Source organism: Lathamus discolor, chromosome 3, assembly GCF_037157495.1.
Source record: "Lathamus discolor isolate bLatDis1 chromosome 3, bLatDis1.hap1, whole genome shotgun sequence".
In the NCBI taxonomy this organism is placed as follows: Eukaryota; Metazoa; Chordata; class Aves; order Psittaciformes; family Psittacidae; genus Lathamus; species Lathamus discolor.
Window position 1 is genome coordinate 81,197,298 of NC_088886.1, and position 19,286 is coordinate 81,216,583.

Here is a 19,286-nt window from a genome sequence, read left to right on the forward strand (position 1 = left end):
CTGCCCTACAGAAAGAGAAACCTGAAGTTTCATTCTGTCTGATCCTGAAAAGTGTCCTTTGTTATGCTGTGTCATAAGTTAAAAGACAGCTATACCTGATCCTGGAACAATGACATAGGAAGGTTTTTCAAGGTATTTATGGCATTAACATTTGGTACCTTTTTACAAAGGGTAAAACCTTGTAATGAAATCACAGATCATCATATTAGCATAACCAATATCACAACAATGATTTGGGTTGTAACAGATGGTCTCCAAAATCCATATTCAACCTTGGGTTTTAGAGGTGTAACCTCTGCAAAGACTGACATTTGAAACTTTCCTCTTGCTAAGTCTGAAGTTGTGTTCTCACTTGTGGATTCTTAAATGATGTCTTACTTCATTCTTTTAATAGAAAGCTTTTACTTTTGTTGCTGCAGGAAGCTCTCTATATTGGATATCCATACGGAACTGAACAGAAGAGTCTATGAATGGAATAAGACTGCTGACCCAAGCCAACAATATTCACTTCTGCTCCAGCACACACTGAGGAAGAAACTTTATCTTTCTGCCACTTAACTGCTGTTGGAAAGTATATCTCTGAGCTGGCTAATGAGAAACACGATCCAGACAGTCCTCACACATGTTCTTACTTTATGCATTGTTACTGCATGTATATCTAAAGTGCCTGTTGCTTCCAACGCCAGAGATTCAGAAGCATTTCAGTGTGTTAAGGCACTAGATTTATATTCTAATACAGAAGGTTCTTAAAGCTTGGAGGAGAATGGTGGCTATCATTTAGCACTGCCACAGATCTTTCAACATGTACAACAGGTAAACAGGTTGGAAAGAGCTCTAAACTGTAGATCTGTTGGTTTCCCAGGGTTTTGTGTATTGTTTCACTTTTTTAGCATACCTATTAGCAGTGCACTGATCTAGGTTCTTCTGTTAATGCTTAAAACAAATACAAGCCAGTGCAGGCTGCTGAAAAGCACTGGGTACTCTCCACAGCACCTAATAATGGAAAACACGTTGGGAAAGAATCCTTACCCAGCAATGCCAGTTCTTCATTAACAAGTTCTGGCTTGCATGCCTCCACAGGCTAGCATAACAGAAGAAGAGAGGTGGTCTTTAAAATAATTTGTATTCCATCCTCTTGCTGCATTAAAGGTGATTCACTGAGGACTGCTGTCAGTACTATCCACAGCACACAAGGGTTCTGTTCTGTGTTAATAAATGATATGGTCTGCCATGTTGTGGGCCAACTATGTTTTTTGCTGATGCAGAAATGAGTTTATATATGGCAGGGCTTTACAGTAATCTACCACACCGTTAAAAAATGCGGGATTTCGGCAGGAATTGTGGAAGCTGAAACATGATTCACACTTGTTGACCAGGTGTAGTTGTAAAAGTCCACTTTATTATATTTGAACCTGTGTTGTGTGCAGCCACTTGCTCTTACAAGTGAATTAAACACCACACCCTCACTGCTTTTGCTCATGAAAAAGGGTATGTCTTTATTCATTGATTCTTTATTATTTTTTTTTTCCTCCAAGTTGCTCTTCTGAAAAAGGCATGAGTGAAAACTATAAATACAGAATTTTTTCTCCAGTGGAGCAGATGCCTGACACAAGTTAGTTAACCTGCTTGTTATATAACCTCAATGAGCTGTATTAAAACTTAATTTCACCGAATTTATGGCTTTCTCTTTCCTCCTAAAGTAGACCATTTGCCAACTTTTAATACTCCTAATGCAGTGTCTTGTCCAGGAAAAAAAAATAAGGGCCTTGGCATGCCTTGTTTGGTTTCTTGTGTAGTCACACCATACATCCTTCTGGCATGTGTTTCATGTCAGCAGAAAGGGGGTTTTGCTAATGCGGGATATACTAGTTCCTTGAGCAAATAATACTGCAGAAAGATTCTTTTTAGCTAGTCGCTACATTTTATTTGAGCAGAAAGCAAGTGTGCTTTTGTATATAACTTCACCACCAATACTTTTAACTGTAGACCAAGTCTATCAGGCAGCTAGCTTATTGATAGAATATGTTGTACATTGTATACTATCAGTATATGTTAGTATATTGAGAGTAATTAGGAGTGCTTGGCCCGTAAATTTACTCCAATAACAGTGAATTTTTTTTATTCCTCGATATTATGTTGTACTTAGATGTTGGCTTTACATAGAATCATGTCAGTTTTATCAGCTTTTTCTTTTTTAAACCATGTTTCTTAAGTTTCGTTCATGAAAAAAAAAAATAAACCAACCCACAAATGCATTTTCAAGTAGCCACTATAATTGAAATAAAAAATCTTTTTTTATGTGGCAAAGAGTAGATATCAAAGTTTAAAAAATGCTTAGAAGCCCTTCCTTATTATGCGATGTAGAGCCAGATTAAGAGCATACGAGGAGAAACCCACTGAACAGATTTTACCTTACAATCTTTTAACTATCCACATAAAATGTTACTATTAACATATATATTATATTAATGTACTATTTTGTACTATATATGAAGTACATATGTTATTATGATTAAATATTCAGCTCTTTTGTATTTTATTTGCATGTTAACTCTAGGAAGTTACAAAGTTGTGAGGAAAAGAAATTTTTGCACAATTTAGAAAAGTAACTCACCTGTATTGCAAGCCTATATATTCCATACTTTTCTTTTTCCACTTACTAAGCTATAGTGTCCTCTTTAAAAAAGTTTCCTTATACTTTTATTACAGCTTTGAATTGGGAAATGTAGCCAAAAAATTCATGTTATCAATGTGTTATTTGTGTAACTGAAATTTTATGTAGGCACAGGCATAGGAGGAGAAACAGGAAAGAATTTTTTGGAAAATTCAGACATTCTCTAAAAGCTTGTTCCCTATGAACATTAAAGCAAAAATATTAAATCCGATTTCATTATGTTTTAGGTGTGGAAATAAATGCATCATAGTGGGGCAGGAAGAGAGGTCAGGTCTTTCTTCCATTTTACTGTTTTCTAAGGGCCCATTGAACTGGTCTTTTTCTTAAACTGGTGCCATCTTGCTTCTGGCTTTAAAAATACCTGTGTCTTAAAACTGCGTTCGTATGTATTCCACACACTAAAGTAGAGAACTTACTGCACTGCATCAACAGAACGGTCTATATTATATGTGATAGGTAAAAAAAATAACATTAATTTCTAACCCTAAATATTCAATAACTCATTATCTTAGAATAACGAACAAATTCATTTTGAAACTATACCTTGCTAATTTTTCATGGGGTAAGATAAGGATTATAAAATGACAGATTTGGACTCTTAGAAGTTACTTCCTGGAGTGGCTGGCAAATGAAGCTAATGGTGAAACAAGTATTTCCTGTGATTGTAGAAATAAGATAGGATTCCTAATTACTATATGTATCAATGTGATGTTAATAAATGTGATGTCTTTCATAAATTAACTTCACTTATTCCTATTTCCCTTACTAGCTTTTGCATAAGATGAGCACTTCTGCTGCATTGTAGACAACCAAAAGCAGGGAGAATGGAACAAAGAGGAGGCAGAGAGATGAGGGAAAGAAATACAGAAATTTCAATTGGGAACAAGAAGGGGAATGGCAGGGAGAACCAGGAGAAGAACAAATAGGGAAAAGAAGATTTGGAGGAGAAATACAGCATCAGTCCTGGAAGGAGAAAGAAGAAAACAGGAGATAAGGGAGAAAGTAAGAACAATAGAAGCTGTCCTTAAAGGATCTAATGATGTGGTGGGCTTTGTGGATTGGTGGTGGTTTTTTTGAGTGTCACTAAATACAACTATTTACTTAAAATATTAACAATAGGGTATATTCTGTTTCTGACAGTTTTGTGACTATGTAGCTTTGGGGGTTATGAAGTGTACATGTTCTTCACCTTAGTGCATGACCCCTTCCTTAAGAAATGACAATGAAAGGCTGTTTTGAAAACTGTAGAGGCTCCAATAAACAACCCTTACAGTGAAAAGGGGAGTCTCTTTGTGTCTGGCTGCTTGGGTTAGAAGTGGTCACAGCCTTCTTAATGATGAAAGAGTTGTGGGGACATGTCATGTATTGCACACCATTCATGGATATCAGATCCTCATTTTCTACACTGATGTCTTGACCCTCGTTAGGTTTTTAAACCACAGTTTACTCATTCTGTGATCATTCCTCTAAGCAGTATTTATTGCCTTACACCGTTTTGAAGGGTAGTGTGTGGGTAGATTGATTCCCTGTACTTGCTGCATAATGAAAAGTAATGCTGAAGTCAGTATTTAGTAACATACAGGAATTTTGTGATGCCAGTTGTCTCACTCCACCAGAATTAAGTTGCCTGATTTTTTTTCAGCCACCTGCATTGACCTGACTGAGCCATAAATCGAGTTTACTTTGTAGTGAGTGTTACACTGTGTCTTAACAATGGTTGCCAACTCATTATCCAGAAAAGAAGTTATGTTCAAGAGGAAGTTACAATGCTAAGAAATGTAGAAGGAGCATGCTATGTGTCTGGTCTCCCCTTTCAACTCTGCATAAGACGTAACAGTGACTCCTGTTACAGAGACATGAGTCAGAGATGTTTTTTGTAACAGTTTCTGAGAATTCTTTTCTGATATCCAGAGTTTTAAATTTCTGACGTGCAGGATGATGTTGCTGAGAAGCACCACCATCCGTGCAGATGATCTGTATATCTGACTATGTTCCTTTTAAACTGCATCTCCTCTACTGAGTTACTTTCCTGTGGCGGTTTTGGAGAAATTTCAGCTTCTGTATTAGAATTCTGAAATAGATATTGCAAGTCTTTAAGGAATTCTGGTTTTGTGAATTGTGCTTTTCTGGTTTTGCCACATTTTAAAATCTTTGAGAGTGTATTGTGTTTTGTAGAAACCTCATAGCAGCCTTCCAGTATCTGAAGGGGGGCTATAGGGATGCTGGGGATGGACTCTTCATAAGGGACTGTAGTGAACAGGACAAGGGGTAACAGGTTCAAACTTAAACAGGGGAAGTTTAGTTTGGATATAAGGAAGTTCTTTACTGTGGGGGTGGTGAGGCACTGGAATGGGTTGCCCAGGGAAGCTGTGAATGCTCCATCCCTGGCAGTGCTCAAGGCCAGGTTGGACAGAGCCTTGGGTGACATGGTTTAGCGTGAGGTGTCCCTGCCCATGGCAGGGGGGTTGGAACTAGATGATCTTAAGGTCCTTTCCAACCCTAACTATTCTATGATTCTATGATCATAAATGTGATCTGAATCGGTGCCATTACTAAAACAGCACGATTTAGAAAAACTGGTGCTGTTACTACCAAATTATAAATGCTGTATTTCAAGCCGAGTTTCTGAAGAAAATTTCTGCATGCAAGTCAGACTAGTTGTCCCTGTCTCTTAGGTCACAGTACAACTCTTGAAGTTCTTGGTCGACTCATCTTGTCGACCTCTACAGCTCGTTAAGTTTGGCTGTGAATGAGCTGACTGAATAAAGGACAGCAAGCCTTTTATTTTAAACAGACAACTCGGGCATTGTTGATGTGTTGGACAGGAACTCTTTGGCAAAAGCAAGGACACTCCATTACTCTTCTGACTCCATTGACCCGAGAGTATGGCGGGATATAGATGACTCGGGAGATGGTGAAAGCTCCGAGGAGCCAGCTACACAGCGCTCCTCACCTTCTTCCTCCTCCCTTTACTCTGCAGCAGGGCTGTGGAGGAGACACACCCGCATAAAAACAGCACTGAAGACCTATCACACACGCAGTAGTCTCAAGCCGCCTGTCAGTGAAAAAAACTCCGCTAGAAACGGGGTTTTGTCGGTTGTTTTGGGGTTTTTTTTTTTTTTTGGGGGGGGGGGGGGGGAGTTGTGCCACGTAGCCTGCTTTAAAATGGCTTGACGGCGAAAGCGAAGGCGTTGCTGGTTTCGCCCCGGAAGCGTTGTCCGTGGCTATTTTTCAGACTACCCTGACGAAGTTTCTCGGACGGGGGGCGGGCGGGCAGCTCGCAATCCCTGACGCCGAATGCTCCGAGGGGCCCGTCTGGTTGCCCGTGAGCGGGAGGGAGGCAGAGGGAGCTCGGCCATCCGCCGCAGCGGTGTGTAACCCTCCGCGGACGCGCTCCCAACTCCTTTCCCAGATGGATTCTGTCCCACTTCCTCCCCCACCCCGCCGCCTCCACGGGATTCCGCCTCCGTCTTCCACAGCCCCGGGTTGGTGGCGCGGACAATCCTGGTTTCGGCAGGGCGCAGGGCTCAGCGCCGCTCCGCAGGGGGTGTCGGGATCATGACTCAGCACTTCGGTATGCACCGCCGACAGGCCGGGGAATAAACTGGGAAGTGCTGAGCGCCGCCCTTAGAGTAGTTGCTGGGGGAGAGGACGGTGTCTGTCGAAATTCACGTAGGAGGTAAGAAAGGGGGGACTGAAGTGGAGAGGGAAGGAAGGAAGTTTTCAGCTCCCGTAATCCGAAGCCAAAAACTTGCCACTTCCGTCCGGTATTGCGTGTCTGCCTCTGGGCTGCCCGCGGGGACGTAGCCGAATGCTCCCCTTGGTTGTGGGGCTGGGCTTCAGCATTCCTTGTGCCCCTTAGTTTTTGTTTTCGGGTTGTTTTTTGGTTTGGTTTGGGTTTTTTTTAGTATATTCTGAGATCTTTTTGCCTGGGAGTGCACCAGTCGGTCAAACTTTAAACAAAAAAAAAAAAAAAATAGTAACGCTCAGAATCCTTATTACTTATTTTATGTGATTTTCTTTCCTGGGTATATTGCGAAACATGAATTGGAAATGCTGATCCATCATTTTTCTGTGTGTTAGTGTTCTGTCTGCTGATGTCCTCCTAGCTCTACCTGTAAATACTAGGGTGAGCCGCGGCAAGCCTAGGGAGCAGGTAGGTCTTGGGCCCTGTGTGTGTTAGTACTTAGCATCAAGTTGTTTTACTGGAATAGGGGTTGATTGATTGTTTCTTCGCTTTAGGACTCTCTCGTCGGTTTGTTTGGTTTTTTACCGTGTGTTTTACAAATGCATGAATTGGTAGAGAGTTCTAAGAACGGTGTAATAGTAAGCTGAGCGGGGGATGTGCAGGGGAGTGAGCACTGTTTCTTTTCGTTGTGGTGCTGGGAGAGAGGGCCAGCCCAGCCTGCCCTCAGCACAGAGCTGGGGAAGAGAGGTTACAGACAGCTAGGAAACGCAACACATGTACAGAGGGTATTCCAGTGTTTGGAATGAAAATCTCTTGCCAAGAATGGCAGCAACACAGACTTGAAAACTCTTTTAAAGGAATTAGAATCATTGACTCATAGAATAGTTAGAGTTGGAAAGGACCTTAAGATCAAGTTCCAACCCACCTGCCATGGGCAGGGACATCTCATATTAAACTATGTCACCCAAGGCACTCTGCAACCCTGCCTTGAACACCACCAGGGATGGAGCATTCACAGCTTCCCTGGGCAACCCATTCCAGTGCCTCACCACCCTTACAGTAAAGAACTTCTTCCTTATATCCAGTCTAAACTTCCTCTGTTTAAGTTTGAACCTGTTACCCCTTGTCCTGTCGCTGCAGTCCCTAATGAAGAGTCCCTCCCCAGCATCCCTATAGGCCCCCTTCAGATACTGGAAGGCTGCTATTAGGTCTCCACGCAGCCTTCTCTTCTCCAGGCTGAACAGCCCCAACTTTCTCAGCCTATCCTCATACGGGAGGTGCTCCAGTCCCCTGATCATCCTCGTGGCCCTCTTCTGGACTTGTTCCAACAGTTCCATGTCCTTTTTATGTTGAGGACACCAGAACTGCACACAATACTCCAGGTGAGATCTCACAAGAGCAGAGTAGAGGCACAGGATCACCTTCTTCGACCTGCTGGTCACGCTCCTTTTGATGCAGCCCAGGATACGGTTGGCTTTCTGGGCTGTGAGTGCTCACTGAAGCCGGCTCATGATCATTTTCTCATCGACCAGCACCCCCAAGTCCTTCTCCGCAGGACTGCTCTGAATCTCTTCTTTGCCCAGTCTGTAGCTGTGCCTGGGATTGCTCCGACCCAGGTGTAGGACCTTGCACTTGTCATGGTTAAACTTCATAAACTTCATCAGCCCACCTCACAAGTGTGTCAGGGTCCCTCTGGATGGCATCCCTTCCCTTCCAGTGTATCAACCAAACCACACAGCTTGGTGTTTAGTGCTGAATCTTGCTTCAGTTTGATTTGACAATGAAATTACTATTAAATTACAATGAAACTTGCCCCTGTTTTCTTAAAACAATTTTTTTTTTTTTTTTTACTCAACTGAAGTAATTTACTCTAAATTGTCATTGTCATGTACAATGACAAAGCCCAGCCGGTAACTCAGAGCCACGCAGCCGCTTGCTCACTCCTCCCCTTCTTTCTCCCCGCACTCTGGGAGGGATGGGGAGGAGAATGGAAAGAATGTAACTCGCACAGGTTGAGATAAGAGCAGTCCAGTAGCTAAGGTATAACCCAAACCACTGCTGCTACCACCAATAATAATGATGATAAGGGAAATAACAAGGGCAGAGAATGCAATTGCTCAGCACCTGCTGACTGATACCCACCCCGACAAGAGCAGCTATGTGGGCCTTCCAGGCAACTCACCCCGGTTTATATACTAGGCATGACGTTCTATGGTATGGTATACCCCTTTGGCTAGTTTGGGTCAGATGTCCTGTCTCTCCCAGTTCCTGTGCCCCACCTCACTAGCAGAGCATGAGACTGAAAAAGCCCTTGGTCAGAGTAAACATTATTTAACACACCAATGTTTTTAGTTGTTGCTAAACAACTGTTTTAAGGCTAAAGTTGAAAACATAACACTGCACCAGCTATGAAGAAGGAGAAAAATGGCTGCTGCAGCTGAACCCAGGACAGTCATAATTCAGTTTGAACCTGGATTATATAGGCTTGTTCAGTCAAGAATCAATACAACTTAAGTTATTCTACTAAATGTAGTTCGTTAAAGCATGTCGATAGGGTTTTGAAGTAGCTTTTAGCTAAACAAATTTAAAGTCTGATTTACTGTGAAGTTACATAATTTCTGATTATAGCTAACAGGCTGAGATCTGAGCCTTTTTGATAGCAGCTTAAGTAAAGAGGGTGTAACTACGCATGGGATTTCATATGAGTAGAGAAGGAATGTGAAGAACAATTATTGAGCTATGGGAGACCAAGTACAGGAAAAAGCAGTCTATCATTTTTTTGGTGCAGAGGCTCTTGACTTGTGACTTGGGGACTGTTGCATTCTTGTATTCAGAGGCATATAGAAAATACAATCCCTGAGTCCATATGCCCAATTATGAAAAAAGGTTTAACAGAACCAAGGAATCCTAAAACTGAGTGCTGAATGCTGTGAGGTTTTTGTTCACGTACTTATAAGGGAGTCTTTACAGTATTCCTATGCCAAATGTGAAATACTGTCTGGTAGCAGGATATGACTGGGAGTATTAGGATGCTCCGCAGCTTCATGGTGTAGAGCCTTCCTGGGTGTTAGCCTTGTAACAGAGAAGCGCCTCCTGGCTACAGCCAGAGAAGAATGAGCCCTTGGACTGCAGATCAAGGAATAAGTGTGAACCACTGTGCTCTCTCCACTAAGAGCTGTAATAAGTAACTGCAAGGATTCTTTCCACCTACAATGGAAAGAAGCAAAGATATAAACATGGGAGATGTCTGAAGGAAACAATAGAACCTAGGGACCTCTTGAGGTCATGTAGCCCAGCTTTCTGCTTGGAGCAGGGCTGACTTCAAATTTAGAGCTGGGTTGTTCAAAGACCAAATCTGGTCTTTGTCGTTGTCTTGTGTTTGGAGAAGGAAATAAGTTTCAAATTTATTTAAAAGGGAACTCCCCTTCTGCAGAGAATTTCATCCAAACTGGTGTTGGTTGAAATCTTATTACAAGGATTATTATATTGAAGATTCTAATATTACTAGCATTTGCTTTCTGCTTTCTGTTAGGGTTACAGTTGGTTCCAGCAACATGGATGATGTCAACTTGAAGTTCCATCAGCAGCTTCTGTTCATTGATGAAAGTCTGGTGGCTGAAGATGTAGCAGCTTTAAAATTTCTCTGTACTGACTTTCTCCCCTTCAGAAAACTAGAAGGGGTGAAGTCAGCAGTGGACATCTTTGAGCTTCTCATGGCTGAAGAATATCTGAATGAGAAAGATACTTTCCTACTAGCTGAACTATTATACACAATTAAATGTCATTCCTTGCTCAAGAAACTTGGTTATACCAAGGAGAAAGTGCAGGAATGTCTGCATGAGAAGGGAAGAGTGTCTCCTTACAGGTAAGCTTGCAGTGGGATTCCGCTCTCTCCATTACTTCCATCTATGCCACACTTTCCCCTTTCTGGCAGGAAATAAGAGTTTAAATACAGAAACAATTAATTTTTACAGAACTTGTTTCAAATGGCCATGTCCCCAGCACAACTGCGTAGCTGGAACTTTAGAACCCACCAAATACTATTCAGTATTTCTCAGTTCCACAGACCCCTGACCATACAAGAGCTTATTTCTACTTCCTTTACATTGGCAGCATTTCACTGTTCCAGAAGGACATTTTCAGAGATACTGAAACCAATCAGAAAAAGCACAGAATGAACGATGAAAAGAAGGTGGACTTCCAACCCCAAAGGCGGGGCAGTAGCTTCATACTGACAAAATCCTAAGTACAGTTCAATGAAGTAAAATCTGCTTGTACACGTGCACAGCCACTTCCATGTGTGCACCCACCTCCCTGGGCACCAGAAGAAAACTTCTACCTGTACCTACACCTCCCACAGCAGCACTTAACTTTTAGAATTTCCAAAATAGATGAGAATTTCCAAAATTCTCAGGTAGCTTTTAGTTTCTATACCATCTTCTGTTCTGCTTTTATCTTACTGGATCTCTGTTACAGGCAGATGCTCTATGAATTGTCAGAGAACATTACCAATGACATGTTGAAGGATATCATATTCCTCCTGAAAAACTGTCTTCCAAAGCGACGGATAACTCTGGTATGTGAAGAGAGACAAATATGTATATGGTGAGAACGGAAGAAGCGGGGAGGTAATAGGAGGAAAAGGATGAAGAGAAAAGTATTTGGTGGAATAGGGCATAATCTGCAGCAAGGCTGGTCAATATTTATAGGGTTAGCAATGAGGATTCTGTTGACAGATAAGTATGGAATTTGGTGGTTTGTGCCAAGGTCAGTCACTGACAGCCCACAGATTATAAAAGGGTGGCAAATCAAATCTTCACCTGACGTGAGCCATTTGCAAAGGAGATTCATGTCTGTATGTCTTTGGTACCATTTCACAGCAATGAAGCCTTCTTAAAGCCAAGAGTCATTAAAATGGTTTGGGTGAATCAGTTTTAACAAGACCATATCAAATAATAACACAGCCAGTAGCTTTCCATGGAGCAATATTTCGACCTTCCACAGTGATGTAAAACTGACCCTTTGGGCATTGTTTGTAGGAAGCAAAGCACATACTAATGTAGGCTTTGAGTTCTAAGGAGCAATAACCATATTCTGTATTTTGTTCTCTCTTTTTGGCTGTCAGTCTGCTCTGGAATTGCTGATTTTATTGGAAAAACAGAGCCTTTTAACTGAGAACAATGTACAGATACTGGAGGAAATCTGTGTGCATGTTTCACCCAATCTTCTGGAAAGAGTAAACTGCTACAAAAGGGCAAAAGGTGAGAAATTCAGAGTTGGGAAGTACATTTACTAAAATGCAGGAAGCACTAGAAGGGCTTGGGCAACTGAACCTCAAGATCCTATGTTTGGATTGCTGGAACAGGAGCTAGAGAGGGATCACACATCTTCATGAACAAATTTGTCTTAACAGTCTCTAGCCTGTTTTACTTCCTACTTGAATTCCAGTAGGGACATACTGGCATATCTGAGGCCCCATAGAGCACTCCAGAACATACAGAACAGGCTGGAAAACTGAAAATCTATTTATAGTTCTGTTGCACTTCTCCATTTCCCTATGAATAGTATTGAAATGATCTAAGAATATACACTATGACAAGGCAGTTGCCTGCTAATAAGATAGTGAAGCAAACTGTGTGCATGTATATTTGAAGTGGTAGGCTCTGTTATTAAATGTGATATGTATTATCAGGGATTATACTGCAGTTTGTAATATTCCTTCATTTAGCATCCTGAAGTGACTATAAGCATACTGGGGAAAATGTTCTATTTATTTAAGCACTGGGAAGCAAGTTCCAGGAAATACAAAGCTACTTGCACCCCAATAAGTACAACAGCACTGAGTGTTTTGTGAGTTCTATTCCCACATGCTTTCTGAGCATGTTTCGAAGTTGCTTTCTATTTTAATATATCTCTCAGTAAGCATTGGTACACATTTGCCTAATGTGCAGATTCATACTTGTTTAACTAGAAGGCACTTGTCTTCTCTCTTTTTGTCTCTTTCTGCTCTTAGTGTCTCTGCCTCAGCAGGAGAGCACTCTGCCCATTGAGGAAATTTCACTGTCTCACACTGGAGGCATCAAAGTATTCCCTTTCTCAGAGGTACACTGCAGTAAATACTGCAAGCTTGGGTTTTAGTGGTTTAAGGGGTTGGCATTTTTTTTTTTTTTTTTTTTCCCTAATTTTGAAACCATACAGGCTGTGGTTTTGTTAAATCTTCTTACTTGGTTTAGGAACGGAAAAAGCATATTTTTCACCATGTAAGAAATACAGTTGCATATAATATCAAATAGTGGAAGCCAAAAATACTATTGGTCATGTGCAGCTTGGGGGGGAAAATGATGTTAGAAAGAGAGATGAGTGAGAGCAAAAGCTAGATGGGGCCTTCTAGAGAATGGGTTAGTCAGTTGGTGCTGTGTCGTGATTTAACCCCAGCTGGCAGCTAAGTACCACACAGCCACTTGTTCCCTCCTCTCCCCCTTGCCTTGTGGGATGGGGAGGAGAATCAGAAAAAGGTAAAACCAATTGGTTGAGATAAGAACAGTTTAATAATTGAAATAAATTAAAATAACAATAATAACAGGAAAAAGACAGAGGAATAAAACCCGAAGAAAAACTACTGATGCACACAATATGATTGCTCACCACCTGCTGACTGATGCCTAGCCGGTTCATGATAAAGAACTCCCCAGCTGACTCTCCCCAGTTTATATACTGAAGTTGGTGTTCTAGGATAGGGAATACTCCTTTGGCTGGTCCAGGTCAGCTATGCTGGCAGGGCTCCCTCCCAGCTTCTTGTGTCCCATCCTACTGGAAGAGCATGGGAATCTGAGAAGTCCTTGACTTAGGGTCAGCATTACTATTCACAGTTTTTCAGTGTACCAGTCCTTAATCAGTTAAACCGTTCTTGCAGCATGAGGAATCACACTGGGAAACTTACCAGGGCCATAACTGACCTCTTTTTTGGGGAAAAGGAGAGGAAAGGAGGGGGTGTCAGTCCAGCTGTGGATGAGGAAAACCAGTGATCTTTCTAAGGATACCTCCCAGCAGTGAAGTTCTAGTAGGCAAGAGCTGAGGAAAGTGAGCTATTTCATATTAGAAGGGTTTGCATTACTTCTGCTTTGAGCTGTATTTGCTCTACATGTCCCCGGGGTTTGGGGAAGCCTTCATGCACGGCACTTGGCACAGTAAGAAAATGAATGTAGTTTTATTAAGGAAGCGCAGATTTAAAAGAGTTTTAAAAGAATGAGTATTTGCATAATCCTGATGATTCTGTTTGACTTGTCTTTCAAATGATGAGAGCTCAAACATTTTTTTCCATGCTGTATAATAAACCATTGACACTTTACTGTTAGAAGATGTTTCTACTTAGAACAATTTATAGAATTCTATGAACTCTGTAGTTTTACAAAATTCACTATCCAAGAGAATTGTTATAGGACCATGTTAGGACCTTTATTTTGTTTATAGTGACTGCATATACCTAGAGTGTGAGGATCATTTGGAAGTGAAAGAAAATTCTTTGCTGTTTCCCTTTATCCTTCAGGAAGAAAAATAGTTATTTCCAGCTTTGTTAGATTTGCTGTAATTGGAAAGTCTTTTGCAATTTTGTTATTAAATGCTTTACTGTTCTTAGGAATTCAGTATTTTTCCTGCTCTCTACTTCAAAAGCTTTGTATTAAGCCTATTTTGCTAAGATTTCGATGAAAACTTCTTACATATAATAATGGTTTTTAACATGATATTCCCCGTATTCAAAATACAGGAGACCTCAATCAAGTCTACCGGTTCTAATATCAATGGTAAGAATTTCTGAAAGTATGTTTCATTTTTATTTTCTTTGCTTAATGTTGCATCCCTTTAATTTCTCTGGGAAATTTCTAGCATTTGGATAAATGCTTACCCTGCTGTCTCCTTGGAAGGCTGTTTTGCTTCGTGCACATGCAGATTTGAAGGATTTCAGTTCTTACATAAAAGAGGCAAGAGAAAATTGGCAAATCCTTTGTATTTTGCCAGTCACTTACTAGAAACAAATGTCTTTTTTGGAAAGTGAAATAGCGGCTGGTCTGATTAGAAGCAAAGAGGTTATTTCGTTCCTGAAAACAAAAATGAAATTTTTTGTTTAAATATCCCTGGGAGGACAAGAGAATGGGACACTCCGATAGTTCATAAAACTGTGATGTTAATTTTTTGGGTGCAGGTCTTCACCTCTAACTGTTTTTGCTGTGTAGATTGTTACGTTGATGAGCTTGGGACTGTTGCATGTTAAAGATGGAGGGTTTTGAATGCATTAACTAGTGTATGAATTGTACAAAAGGAGACAAGCATTTTAGGGCATTCAGAAGGAGAAGTAAATGCAGCAGCAATAAATAAAATTACATTTTTGGATCAGCTCTCTGAAAAGATTCTGTACAAATAACAGTGATTTGTTTGCATTCATCTTTGTGACTCCAAATCAACTAGACCAGCTGCAAAGTGTAGCAGTACGACATCTGTCAACTCTTGCCCTCTTTCAAGCTGTGTCAATGCAGCCTTGCTCTGAAAGTCAGTCTGAGAGTTGGTATCAGTGATTCGGGAACAAAACAGAAGCAAGCAGATCTCTAGTGGGAGCTTCAGTAGTAACACTGCAGATCCTTCTTACAAGACAGTTTATTTCTAAGCTGATTTCCAAATGAAAAATTAATTTGAATGGCTCAGAGTCTATCCTTATACCATGGATGGTTTTGTTCCACAATGCCAAATAGAAACATCGTCTTTGTCACAAAAATAATATATATAATAAAAATAACTGGAGACATATTCAGATTAGGTCCTTTGGACATGATGACGCTGTCTTGTATGGAGGAATTATTCTTTCCAATGAAACAGTATTTCAGATTAAAAAAACCCCAGTATGATAGCTAAACGCCTTTTTGCTACATCCACCAATACTGGATTTCTCTTCATAAATACCTGTGCTGGTTTGGTTTGATGGGTTTGTGGGTTTTTTTCTAGATACCAAAGAAGCATGTCTTACCCAAGGCTTCTCTGAAATGAAGCTGGAGCCACCTGGAGGACTCAGCAATGCAGAAAATGAATCCAAGGTTTGAGACAATCTCTTAAATCCTTCTCTTTTTGAATACCTGTGTGTGTGAGGTCTAGGTGTGTACATGACATTGATCATGCAAGGACATGTGAGATGTCTGCGTGTCTCATGAAGTTTTTTGAATTGTCTGGTCAACTGGAATGTTTTAGAGAATATTTTAACCTTGGAAACCAGAAACTTACCAATATTGGAAGGTGTGGTGGAGGCAAACCAGGCATAATACCTTTGACATTATCCAGACATTAGTGCACCTGCTTATCTTCCTGCTACAGGCAAAACATTGGCATTTTCTTAAGTGGTGCGTTTTGGAGATGGCAGCAGAATGTGCAAGACAAAAACGTAGTTTCACAGTTCTCTTTCTAAATCTGGCTTAGAAAAAGCTTCAGAGCATCTTGAAGTTAAGTCCCAAGGGGTAGGATACAAAGACCTTGTGAGAAGAATAAGAGAAGGCAAGAGTTTTTAGTAAGCTACTGCAGGCTTCTAACAATCTTCCTCAGTAAAACATAGGCCTTGGTACAGCAGAAAATACCTCTTTTGTGAGATCCCTTCTTAGAAGCCTTGTGTATACACTCGTTAACCTTGCACAGCAGTGTACCCACTGAATTCTCACTCTGGCTTTTTTCTCTGGCATGGATATTGAAGAAGCAGGTTGCTGTGGTGGTTTATAGCCATTTAATTTTTTGAAGTTCTGTGCTATAACCTATCTTTTCATCAACTGCTTTTTAGACTTCTGTAGCAAAGGTACTTGTTGCTGCTGTTGCAGGAGCTTGGAGTGCTGCATTCTTCATTCTGTTCTACTAAAATGCACAAAAGCAGGTGTGCGTTTTTCTTTAGTGAGCAGAAAGGAGCTGGAGTGGTGAAAGTTTTTGATTTCAGTCTGAGGTTGAGCTTGAGGAGATAGTGATGGTCACTGAAGTTCTGGTGACTTTTCAGTTTCTAAAATGTTCTTTCTTAAGAGCGAGAAGTGGCTTTTTAAGTCTTAGCAAAACTGGTAGCGTAGCAGGTTTATGCACTTGTGAGATCTCTGTTCTGCTTGTACGCCTTTCCAGTGGATCAGTGTGAGCCACCATCTCCACATATTCATCGCTGCTTTTGGAAAAACAACTCAGATGTCTAACGTTGTACAGGGTCATTGTGAACCCTCTGCCATCTGACATTAAAATATCGTCATGACCTTGGAAACAGTTGGGGACTTCTGTCCCCATCACCAGTTCAGATTGCGGAGGCTGGCTGCTGGATCCTTCCCTTTCCATACAGATGACAAACCCACCTGCCAAACCCTTCCAATGCACTTTGATAGTATGGGGACAGAGCGTGCTTGAGGTTTCACCCACGTCTTTTCACACAAGGACGCATCATTGAGTTGCAGCTTTTCAAAAGTAGCGCACAGTTTTAGGTGCCTCTAAGTTCTGGATGCCAATTTTGAGGCGTATTAAGGAAACAGGAGTAAGTTGAATAAATTAATTGAGGCTGTAAGCTTTTTTTCCTCTCCTTTCTACAGAAGATGAAAAGCTACAAAATGGATGGACCACACAGAGGACTTTGTCTTGTTATTAATAATGTTAAATTCGATAAGTCTCTTAGTGAAAGGAAGGGTTCTTTCAAAGATGCTGGTAAGTTACTGAATGAGATTTTTGGAAGATGAGTGTCTGTTTTGCCACGCGAGTTGATTGTCAAATATTGCTCTGTTTTTTTATTGTCTGTATTTTAATTAATATTCTTACAGAGTAAAATGTTTGATATAAGTTAATTTGTCATTTGTGTATCCTAGGGGAGAAAGGGTTAAAGGAAAAGTAGCTACAGTTTCTGATGCAGTTGGATCATTCTTGAATAATTTTGAGTATCTCTTTACTTACCCTTTATAACTATAATAAACTAAAGCCATCGTTCTACATCATATAATGCAAAATTCCATAATGAAGCAACTCTGTGCCTACTTTTTATTTTATTCTGTTCCTTTATTTATCTATTGTGTATGAAACTCTAATACTAGCTTCACTAAGCTTGCAACTGGAAAGTAATGATGTGAGGAAGGTTTTGAAAGATCTGAACTGAAACTCTGGTGGAGGGATGCCTCATATTTTCCGGTGTCATTTGTTAGCTCACTTAGTATGTCATTATACACTGTAAAATGTCATTATATTTTCTGAAACTTTTCCAGAAAAGCCCAGGAACTCTGAGCTGATGCCATTTTTTTTTTTATTCCAGTTAACCTTTAGTTATATATATATATATATATATATATATATATATATATATATATATAACCTTTAGTATCAACTAAAGGTTAACTGGAATAAAAAAATATGGCATATATATATACATATGTATATACTATAGAATAGTATAATATGTATATGTATATACTATAGAATAGTATAATAGTATAATATGTATAGTATAAGGATGAATCTGCAGAAGGTGTAAGGTCTTTCCTGGTTCAGCTTAGTTTGCATAGTGACTTTATAAAATTGTTTACTAGTGCCTCAGTTTTTCCTTTTGTCTTTGTTTTAAATTGCAGAGGAACTGGAGCGAGTATTCACATGGCTTGGTCTGGATGTGAGGACTTACACAGATCTGACATCTCAGAAGATTAAAGAACTCCTGCAAACTTGGCAGCAGTTACAAGATCACAAAGACAGCGACTGTTTTATATGTTGTATCCTGTCTCATGGAGAGTCAGGAGCGGTCTATGGGAAAGATGAGGAACTTGTATCGATCCGCACAATCATGTCCTACTTCACTGCAACACGGTGTCCACAGCTGGCAGAAAAACCCAAACTCTTCTTTATCCAAGCATGCCAGGGTAAAGAGATACAGTGTGCTGTCCCTGTTAAAACTGATGCACGAATTCCAGACTCATCTTCCATGCAAGAGAGCTTTTCTCCTTCTGAAAGTATTCCTGAAGAGGCTGATTTCCTCCTAGGCATGGCCACAATTGACGGATATGTCTCCTTCCGGCATATTCAACAGGGTGCTTGGTATATTCAGGCCCTGTGCAGCAAGCTACAGCTGTTGGTACCAAGGTAAATACTTTGCTTAGGTCTTCACCAATTACTGCTACAGGCAAAACAGACTCAGCTTAAGTGAAATGAGATCTGATGTATTACCAATCAGATCAGAATTGGATACTGAGAAATTGAAACAGATCTTAATCCCTCCCCTCTCCCTTCTCCCTGGGCTTACCTTCACTCCTGAATTCTCTACCTCCTGTCCTGCAGCAGTGCAGGGGGATGGAGAATGGGGAATGCAGTCAGTTCGTCTTTTTTCTGCTGCTCCTTCTCCCTCAAGTTGAAGCCTCGTCACACTCTTCCTCTGATCCAATGTGGGGTCCCTCTCACAGGAGACAGTCCTCCACAAACTTCTCCAGTGTGAGTCCTTCCCACAGGCTGCAGTTCTACAGTAACTGTTCCAGCATAGGTCCCTTCCATGGGTGCAGTCCTTCAGGAGCAGACTGCTCCAGTGTGGGTCCCCCATGGCATCACAGTTCCTGCCAGCAAACCTGCTCCAGCCTGGGCTCCTCTGAACATGGGTCCACAGGTCCTGCCAGGAGCCTGCTCCAGTGCAGGCTTCCCATGGAAACAGTCTCCCTTTGGCACCCACCTGCTTCGGCATGGGGTCCTCCATGGGCTGCAGGTGGATATCTGCTCCCCCATTAATCAACATGGGCTGCATGGGCACAGCCTGCCTCACCACAGTCTTCCCCAGGGGCTGCAGAGGAATCTCGGCTCTGGTGCCTGGAGAGCCTCCTCCCCTCCCTCTGTGCTGATCTTGAAGTGTGCAGAGCTGTTGCTCTCACGTATTCTTGCTGCTCTCTCCAGCTGCAATTGCTGCTGCTC

The 19,286-nt window shown here is 41.1% G+C and overlaps 2 protein-coding genes across 6 annotated transcripts in view; both read left to right on the forward strand.

Annotated features, from left to right (window-relative positions):
* The window catches only part of CFLAR (CASP8 and FADD like apoptosis regulator), an 18,964-nt gene extending 15,404 nt beyond the window's left edge, over window positions 1-3,560 (forward strand). For 4 of the 5 annotated variants that reach the window (XM_065670044.1, XM_065670046.1, XM_065670043.1 and 1 more), the window contains exon 10: window positions 420-3,415. In XM_065670044.1, coding sequence (XP_065526116.1) covers window positions 420-558 — 139 coding nt within the window. In that variant the 3' untranslated portion in view covers window positions 559-3,415. Of the gene's footprint in view, window positions 1-419; window positions 3,416-3,443 lie in introns of those variants that run through there. The other variant, XR_010610649.1, reaches the window with a different exon arrangement.
* Window positions 3,561-19,286, forward strand: part of CASP10 (caspase 10) — an 18,482-nt gene continuing 2,756 nt past the window's right edge. The window contains exons 1-10 of the mRNA XM_065670051.1: window positions 3,561-3,676; window positions 9,751-9,757; window positions 9,903-10,227; window positions 10,839-10,938; window positions 11,488-11,623; window positions 12,376-12,464; window positions 14,128-14,164; window positions 15,357-15,445; window positions 16,949-17,060; window positions 17,969-18,473. Coding sequence (XP_065526123.1) covers window positions 3,569-3,676; window positions 9,751-9,757; window positions 9,903-10,227; window positions 10,839-10,938; window positions 11,488-11,623; window positions 12,376-12,464; window positions 14,128-14,164; window positions 15,357-15,445; window positions 16,949-17,060; window positions 17,969-18,473 — 1,508 coding nt within the window. The 5' untranslated portion in view covers window positions 3,561-3,568. The remainder of the gene's footprint in view (window positions 3,677-9,750; window positions 9,758-9,902; window positions 10,228-10,838; window positions 10,939-11,487; window positions 11,624-12,375; window positions 12,465-14,127; window positions 14,165-15,356; window positions 15,446-16,948; window positions 17,061-17,968; window positions 18,474-19,286) is intronic.